Source organism: Trichechus manatus, unplaced genomic scaffold, assembly GCF_000243295.1.
Source record: "Trichechus manatus latirostris isolate Lorelei unplaced genomic scaffold, TriManLat1.0 scaffold00089, whole genome shotgun sequence".
NCBI classification, from domain to species: Eukaryota; Metazoa; Chordata; class Mammalia; order Sirenia; family Trichechidae; genus Trichechus; species Trichechus manatus.
Window position 1 is genome coordinate 2,243,363 of NW_004444025.1, and position 9,833 is coordinate 2,253,195.

General features: G+C 35.8%; 1 protein-coding gene across 1 annotated transcript in view; it reads left to right on the top strand.

Annotated features, from left to right (window-relative positions):
• Window positions 1-6,907, top strand: part of GLRB (glycine receptor beta) — a 136,708-nt gene extending 129,801 nt beyond the window's left edge. Inside the window, exon 9 of the mRNA XM_004382033.1 lies at window positions 5,688-6,907. Coding sequence (XP_004382090.1) covers window positions 5,688-5,984 — 297 coding nt within the window. The 3' untranslated portion in view covers window positions 5,985-6,907. The remainder of the gene's footprint in view (window positions 1-5,687) is intronic.
• The last annotated feature ends 2,926 nt before the right edge of the window (window positions 6,908-9,833 follow it).

Consider the following 9,833-nt stretch of genomic DNA (forward strand, 5'->3'; position numbering starts at 1 on the left):
TTCTTGATGGTATGAGGTCCCTCTGTCTCTCTGCTCACTTCTGTCTTTTATATCTCAAGAGATTGCCTCAGGACACAATCCAGTCTTGTAGATCCGGTCCTGCGTTACTAACACAACTGCCACCCATCCTCCGTCATTAACATCATAGAGGCAGGTTTACAACATACAGGAAAATCAGACAGTACCAGCAATCATGGCCTAGCCAAACTGATACACACATTTTTGGGGGGACATAATTCAAACCATGACACTAAGGTAGATATTAAATTATTGATTTGAGATCTCTCTCCCTTTTCTAACATATGTATTCAGTGCTATAAATTCCTCTCTAAACACTGCTTTCACTGCATCCATAAATTTTGATTAGTTAGTTTCATTTAGTTCAAAATATGTTTTCTCTTGAGTCTTCTTTGACTTACTTATCGTTTAGACGTGTGTTGTTTAGTCTCCAAATATTTTGGGATTTTCTATTTATCTTTCTGGTATTGATTTCTGGTTTAATTCCATTGTGGTCTGAGAGCATATTTTGTGTGATTTTTATTATTTTAAATTTGTGAAGATGTATTTTATGACATAGGATGTGGTCTAAGTGAATAAAGAATGTGTGTCATGCTGTTGTTGGGTACAGTATTCTATAAATGTCCATTAGATCTAGTTGATTGATGGTGTTTTTTCAATTTAACTGTTTCCTTAATGATTTTCTGCCCGTTGAATCCGTCAATTTTTGATAAAGAGATGTTGGAATATCCAGTAGTGGATTTGTCTGTTTCCCCTTGCAGTTCTGTCAGTTTCTGCCACCTGTATTTTGATGCTTCATTGTTAGGTGCGTACACGTTCAGGATTATTATGTCTTCTTGGAGAATTAACTTTTTATCATGTAATATGCCTCTTTATCTCTGATCATTTTTCTTGTTCTGAAATCTCCCTTGCTTGAAATTAATATAGCTACTGCAGCTTTCTTTTGATTAGTGTTATCATGGTATATCTTCTGAAGCCCTTTACTTTTAATCTATGTGTGCCTTTATATTTAAAGTTGGTTTCTTGTAGACAATATGTAATCAGGTCTTGTTTTTTAAATTCATTCCCATAGTCTGTATCTTTTAACTGATATATTTAGACCATTTACATTTAAAGTGATTATTGACATAGTTGAATTAATGTCTACTGTATTTGTAATGGTTTTCTATTTGTTGCCCTTCTTTATTTTTTTCTCTTGCACTTTGTTCTGCCGTCTCTTAATTTTAATTGTTTTATACAATTTTAGTAATTTTCTCTCTTGTCATAACATGTCAATTATACTTCTTTTAAAATAATTTTAGTGGTTACCCTAGAGTTTGCAATAAACATTTACAGCTTATGTAAGTCTGTTTTCAAATAACACTATACTGCTTCACAGGTAGTACCAAAAAAAAAAACCAAAGGAGCCCTGGTGGCAAAGTGGTTAAATGTTTGGCTGCTAACCAAAAGGTTGGCAATTCGAATCCACCAGCCACTCCTTGGAAACCCTATGGGGCAGTTCAACTCTGTCCTATACTCTGTCCTGTGTGTTGCTGTGAGTTGGAATCGACTCAATGGCAATGGGTTTGGCTTTTTTTGGAGGATATTTTTATTTCTCTTTCACTTTTGAAGGATACTTTCTAGTTTAATTTCATTGCTGGGTATGAAATTCTGGGATCATGATTTTTTTTTCTTTCTTTCAACTCACTGCTTTAAATATTTTACTGTCCTTTCTTCTTGCTTACAATATTTCTGAAGAAAAGCCTGATGTAATTCTTGTCCTTGTTCTTTCATAGATAATGTGGTTTTTTCCTCTGACTTCTTTCAAGATTTTCTCTTTTTCTTTGATTTTCAGCAGTTTGAACATGATATGCTTAAGTGTAAATTTTCTGGTTGGTTTTCTCGGGTATTCCTGATGTATGGTTTGATGTCTGCCAACAGGTTTGGAATATTCTAAGCCGTTATTATTTCTAATAAGGAGCCATGGTGGTACAGTGGTTAAGCACTTGGCTGCTAACCAAAAGGTCAGCGGTTCAAACTCAACAACTTCTCTACAGGAAAAAGCTGTGGCAGTTGGCTTCTGTAAGGATTTACAGCCTTGAGGACCCTGTGTGATAGTTCTCCTGTGTCCTGTTGGGTTGCTATGAGTCGCAATCAGCTTGACAGCAATGAGTTTTTTTACTATTTCTAATATTTCTTCTGTTTTTTTCTGTCTTCTTTTGTAATGTTACTATTATGAATACATTATACCTTTTGTAACTGCCCCACAGTTCTTGGACATTTTTTTTTCCTTTGCTTTTCAATTTCCAAAGTTTCTATTGACACATTTTTAAGCTCACTGATTTTTTTTCCTCAGTCGTGTTCATTTATTAATGAGCCCTTCCCCCACATTATTCATTTTTGTACAGTGTTTTTGATTTCTAGTATTTCCTTTTGATTGTTTCTTACAGTTTCCATCCCTCAGCTTACATTACTCATCTATTATTGCGTACTGTGTACTTTTCCATCAGCGTCCTTTGTATGTTAATAATGTTTTGTTGTTAGTCAGCGTCAAGTTGATTCCGACTCAGGGCAGCCCCAGAGTAGAGCTGCTCCATAGGGTTTTCAAGACTGTGACCTTTTGGAAGCAGGCTGCCAGGCCTATCTTTTGAGGTGCCCCTGGGTAGGGTTGAACTGCCAGCCTTTTGGCTAGTAATTATGCTTAACCGTTTGTACAACCCAGGGACTCCATAGTGATTTTAAATTCCTCCTCTCATAACCCCAAAATGCCTGCCCTGTCTCTTCAAACTGTGTTTTCTTCCTTTTAACATATCTTGAAATGTTTTTTTGTTGTTGTTTAAAGCCAGACATGATGTATAAGGTAAAATGCACTTTAGTTCCTTCTGTTGTAATCGCTGTAAAGCCCTGTTGATGTTGATGTGGTGGCAAGGTGTGCGAGTCGGGGGAGGAGGTTCTATAATTCTGTGATTAGGTCTCAGTAGTTTAGGGAGCCTGTTCTCCTTGGTTGTGACCTTTACAAGTGCTTTTCAGCTTTTTTTTTTTTTTTTTTTAAACTCCTTAGGTGAAACAGGAAGGCTAAATAGTGGCGGAGCTGGATATTTAATTTCCTCCAAGTCCAAGTCTAGAGGAGGTTGGAGTTGGATGTTTCCCTTCCCTCACACTGAAGGCTAGAAGAGCGCTGGGGTTGAGTATTTCTCTTCCCCCACGTGGAAGGTTAGAGGGTGATGGAGTTTGGTATTTGCTTTCCTCCGTGGCAGCCGGTCTTCAATAAATCCCAAGCGTGTTAGACTCTAGGAGTTTCCCTTGAGGGCAGGCTGTTAGGGAGAGTCGAGCACTATTTCAGAACGGTTGCTGTGTTCCTCCCCTGACAGGAGCATTAGGGGATTTTTCTCTGCTCGTCACAGTGAGAACCTGGGGGTACTCCTGGAGGTAAAATTCACAAAAGTGTGGGGGCCTCCTTAAAGCTGGACTTCTAGGAGTTTTTATCCCTCAGGCTAGTCCGCCCTCAGTCTCCAGCAATTAGTCAATTGACTTTTAAGTGTTCCTACTCTTGATGCTGGGTCCAGCATGGTAGTTTCAGCTCCTGGTAAGCGATGATTCTCTGTATCAACCTGTCCAATTTTTTCAGTGCGGTAGTTTGCGCTGTTACCTCTGTTCTCTGATGGATCTAAGAAGAATTGTTGGTTTTCAGGTTTTTTATTGTTGTGGAGATGGAAGTGATGACTTCTCAGATCTTGATATGTCAGACTGGAAACCAGAAGAAAAAAGTGGTCTTTTTTAAAAATTCAATTTGGGGAATTTAAATAGAGCAGGGAATGGAGGTCTGGAAGTAAATTTAAGTATATATATATGATTTCCCCAAATACATATACATTTTCCACTCGGTGTATCTCAGCTCTCTTTGCTGCCTGTCTCTGAACACTACCATCTGGCACTTGTCCAGGAAATGTGAATCAGTACCTTGAGGCCGTTTGTTTAGATTAAGGAAATTCTCCTGCTACCTAAAGCATTGTTTTATTAATTTTTATTTATTACATTAAGAATAGTCTTTACCCATTCATAAATGAGTAAATGCAAATAGAATGAACAGAACTAGTCAGGTATACTAAATAAAAAAATACAGTAGCTATGGTTTTGCTATTGTCGTTGTTAGGTGCCGTCCAGTCGGTTCTGACTCACAGCGACCAAAAGTACAACAGAACCAAACGCTGCCCTGTCCTGCGCCATCCCCACAGTTGTTGCTGCCTTTCAGCCCATTGTTGCAGCTACTGTGTCAATCCATCTTTTCAAGAATTTTCCTCCTTTTCGTTGGCCCTCTGCCTTACCAAACACGATGTCCTTCTCCAGGGACTGGTCCCTCCTGATAACATGTCCAAAGTACATGAAACAGAGTTTTGCCATCCTTAACTTCTAAGGAGCACTCTGGCTGTACTTCTTCCACGACGGATTTGTTCGTTCTTCTCACAGTCCATGGTATATTCAATATTCTCTGCCAACACCATAATTCAAAGGTGTCAATTCTTCTTTGGTCTTTCTTATTCATTGTCCAACTTTCTCATGCTTATGAGGCAATTGAAAATATCATGACTAGGGTCAAGCACACCTTAGTCCTCAAAGTGACATCTTTTGCTTTTGAACACTTTAAAGAGGTTTTTTGCAGCAGATTTCCCCAACAAAATAAGTTATCTGATTTTTTGAATACTGCTTCAATGGGCATTGATAGTATACCATAGTATATAATGATTTCCTTTTTTAGTAAAAACGTAGTAACTGTAAGTAGTGAAGATTCCAAAGGTGAATCACAGAACTCAGGAGTAAGAACAATGAGAACATTAAGCAGTGGAGTGAAGTGCTCACCGTTCTGTGGCCTTTTGGAATATCAGTGCTGTCTTAAGACATTGGGTTAGCCTACACCTCCAGTCTTTCTAAGAGCATTAGTGCTTGCTAGAAGGAAATCGTAGTGAAATAATTATTTTGTCTATTACAGGAAATGTATTAAAATTCAATAATCCAGAGATTGGTAATTTAATAATCTTTGTAGAATATTGTCTATCTGATAAATACACAATTTCTTTGGATTTTTTGAATATGGCTGGCTAATTCAATTTTAGCCAAGTTATGAAGAGCTTCTAGTAAATATTTGCTTCTTAATACTTGTGATCATCTTTTAGTTCTTATTTTTTAATGTGGTTTAGAGACACAGTCTTTCTCATTGATGGGATTATTGCCTTGGTAATTTATAAAACACCCTATTTGGAAGTAGAGCCCATAGGGAAGTCAAAGTTTAGAAGTACCAGGAGATTTCTGCAATTTATGTATTGTAACAATATGGTCAGTACCATGGATAAATCTTGGAGGAATGATGGAGTTTTTAAATATTGGACTTTCAACTGAGAATTCTCACAAGCCTGGAGCATCTAATGTAAGGGCTGATTGTCACTTTGATCCCTTACATAAAATAACTTTCAAAAGTTTGTTCCATGCCACAAACCTTGTTATATAGGCAACATTTTAGAGTCCTAACAAGATGTTCAGGCAACCTGATGGTTTGATCAGTTGATTCTTATCTCCTTTAGTTCTTTGTGGAAACCCTCTTGTGGAAACCAGCAATTTTTAAAATATCCTTTTGAAGAGATGTGTTTTAAAAATAGAAAAATTCTAAATACGCAGTCTTTAATTTTTATTCTCAGGTTGGTGAGACCAGATGCAAAAAGGTTTGTACTTCGAAGTCTGATCTGAGATCTAATGACTTCAGCATTGTTGGAAGCTTACCAAGAGATTTTGAGTTATCCAATTATGACTGCTATGGAAAACCCATTGAAGTCAACAATGGACTTGGGAAATCTCAGGCAAAAAACAGCAAGAAGCCGCCTCCTGCGAAACCTGTTATTCCAACAGCAGCAAAGCGAATTGATCTTTATGCAAGAGCGTTGTTTCCCTTCTGTTTCTTGTTCTTCAACGTTATATATTGGTCTATATATTTATGATAAATCTTTTCCATTTGTAGAAAATAATGTTCCATTTCATTGTGACCAACTCTGTTCTTAAATGCCAATCTGTGAAAAAGTTTGCATTTTCATAGCAATAGATTGCATTTTGGATGCCATTTGATTGTAATAAAAACGTGGCATCTTAATTTTGAATGGTAGCATGACCCTGTAATGTCTGTGCTCTACTATTGTGTATATATGTAGGGCATACATATTGCTTTCGGCATAAATGAAGGATACACATACTACATAATATAAACCCAGTTATCTTCAGTTAGTATAAACTGTAAATACTTCAAGTAACTCAGATAATAAAATAACATGCACGCTGAGTCTTGCTGTGATCACCGTTCTACTGTATGTAGTATTTCAAATTTCCTTCCTTGTAACTTTCCAGAAAAGCCATTTTATTCTTGTATAGTTTGGACAGTATTATCACAGATGAAGCAAATCTTATTGTATATTGTATTGCATACCCTATTATGTATTGTTTCAAATTTTTAAATAGAAAAATATCGGTTATAATTATGTGGGCTCTGTGGAAAAATAAAGTTCAGAAAATTACTTATTTGTAAAATCAGCTCATTTTAAAGGGCTCCATGATGTCAAAATGTTGGAAAACAAAAACAGCATGTTTGGAACAAAGAGAAATTTGAGATTTACATAAATGCATACTGAATCTTGGGCTTCTGATAAAAAAATAAAAATAAATGAAGAGTAGATGTATTTATTGACTATTTAGGATAAAGGAAATTCCATTCAATCTACCTTAAAACCTAAATAAATTTTTATGGATTTCATTTTGTTGATACAGAGTACACAAAAGCATAGTGCCTTACAAACTTGAGTCAGGAATATTTTCATTTGGAACACAGTAATAGATTTGTGCTTCCCCATCATTTTTAAGACACTGAGAAGAAAATACCGTTACTAGAAATAACTTGAGTTGGAAAAAATGTCCAGTTTTTTTCTGAATTTTCTTATTTCTTTTTTTTTACTCATTTGAATAATTTGGGATTTGTTGTAAAACATTTAAAGAATTAGTAAATAATAACTTTCTGTTCTTCTTGCCTAGGAAGAAACAAAGGAGTAGTGTCAGACCTCACTTCTACTTGTATTTTCTTTCTTGCTTCAATTCTAGACAACTGAGATTTACTTCCTTTGATCTTGTTCCAACCCCAAAATAAGCACTTTCTAGTCTATGAGACCCCTAGCTGCCAATAGATATTGCAGCCAATGCACCTTTTTTATTCCCACCATAGCTGAAATTAGAACTCTCTGTAAGACACATAACATAAATATAAAAAACCAATAATAAGCATACTACTAAGCATATTTACGTTATTTGCAGTGTTTTGTTGCAGCTGAAAATTTGTATGGCCAACTCAATAATAAAATGTGTTAAAAATATTGTTTCTGCTAATGGCCATATGTGATTCAATTTATTGATGACTTTTCTTTAAATATTTTAAAGGATTCTCACTGTGCTCATTAAATTTTCTAAATGGGATACAAGCTAATCCTCTGTAGCCCTTCAGCACCCTCTAGTTGCAAAAATATAGCTATAGAAATAGTTTTAAATACTACAAGTAACCCAACTGTTGGATTTCAATATCCTACTAATGACAAAAGAACCCAGGGCAATAATATTTTAAGTGAATTGTAGTAGGGAAAAAAGGTCTTGAATAAGAATTGATTTTAAATTTTCACTTGTAATGACTGTATTTGCTTGGAATCTGTTTTCTATGTTCTGGAAAATTTTATTAATATTAAAGGGTTTGGTCTAGATACAGAGTTTTAAATGGAAAAATATACTATACGGAAGAAAGGTCACATTCTCTGGGAATTTATTTGTAGAAAATAATGGGAATGAATTCCTTTTCTGTAATATTGTAGATTCTTAAGATTAATTTTAATACCCAAGTATATATAAATAGCTATCCCAGGATTAAGTGTGCATATCTAACTACAAATGAAATTCTGGACAATGATCATAGCAAAGAGTTATAATCAGTGTCCACTATTAGTTGGCTTGTAATTCTTCTCTCAAGGGTTTATTCACCTATCCCTGGAGTAGTTTTGATCTGTGTACTTTGAATGTCACATATTTCTAAGTGACCTGTGGCTTATCTACCTGGGTGGTCTTCTAATATCTCAAATTCATTGTCTCCAAAACTAGTATTATTATCCTTTCCTCACAAATCAGTAGGTTCTCTTGAATTTTCTATTTCAGTTAAAGTCATCACTGTTGAAGTCACCCATACTGTATCTTCCTTCCTTTGTCACATTCTGTATATTTTCGGGCACCAATTCTTACAGATCTTACATCTACCACCTCCACGCCATTCCTGCTGACAGCATCCTCATTTGGTTTCCCATTCTTCTTAATCAGACTATTGCAGCAGTCTACAGTCTTGCTACAATGTAATCCAATGCATTTTGAAACTAACTTTGTGATTTTTATTTTTTTAATTCAACAAGTGATATCTGAATATGTTTATGTATTATCAAACAAACAGATGCATTTAGAGTAAGCTGTTATAGCCTCCCTTTAAACTGCCCCCTCTCCCACCAAGAGGCACCATGTTCTGTATTCATCTAGATCTTATTGTAGCATTTATAGCCAACAACAACAGGTAATTTTTAAATATCAAAGCTATTTTAACATAATAGGATTTAACATAAATGGGATTTTACTGTATGTATAGTTTTGAAGTTTTTTTATTTAATATGTTTTGGGTATCTTTCCATTCAAGGACATATTGGATCTTCATAAATGTATCTTCAACTTCCTATTATTCTATATCATGAATGTGTCATAACTTCATTTCAAATGGAAATTCAGGTTTATTTTATTCTAATACAAAATAATGTTGTATTTGGTGTACATATATGTATATTTTCATAAGGCAAATGCCCAAAAGTGCAGTTTCTGAATTGATACCATTTTAAATTCAGGTAGGGTCTCCCAGATTTGCCTCCAGAAGGCTGCTAATGAAGATTTCTCACTAAAATTACTGATGTGTCCAAGCTCTCACAGTCTAGTCATCTCTTCGTCTATTTTATGTAGTTGATACCTTAATTTTCTTCTAAACTTGTCATACTTTAGACTTCCAAAAACTTGCAATAATAATACAAAGAATCCCTGTGTAGTTCTCATCCAGATTCCCCAAATGTTCACATTTTCTCACACTTGTTTTACTACTTACCCGTGTGTGTGTGTGTGTGTGTATTTATGTTGTTAGTTACTGTCAAGTCGATTCTGACTCATGGTGACCCCATGTGTGCAGAGTAGAACTGCTCCATAGGGTTTTCAAGGCCGTCAACTTTCTGAAGCAGATTGCCAGACCTTTCTTCTGAAGCACCTCTGGGTGGCTTCAAATTGCCAACCTTTTGGTTAATAGTTGAGCGCTTCACAATTGGCACCACCATGGGATTCTATATCTGTAGATATAGATCTCTCTCTCTCTCTCTGTCTATGTCTATATAGGAGCCCTGGTGGCACAGTGTTTAAGAGCTCAGGCTGCTGCTAACCAAAAGGTTGGCAGTTCAAATCCACCAGCCGCTCCTTGAAAACCCTATGGGGAAATTCTCCTCTGTCCTATAGGGTCACTATGAGTCGAGTTTTTTTTGTTGTTTTTTTTTTTTTAATATCTATACATCTATATATTGGAGCCTTGGTGGCACAGTGGTTGAGAGCTCAGCTGCTAACCAAAAGGTCGGCACTTTGACTCCACCAGTAGCTCCTTGGAAACCCTATGGGGCAGTTCTACATCTATACATATATAGAGAGATATAGATAATATCTTAGTTATCTAGTGCTACTATAATAAAAAGACAACAGTA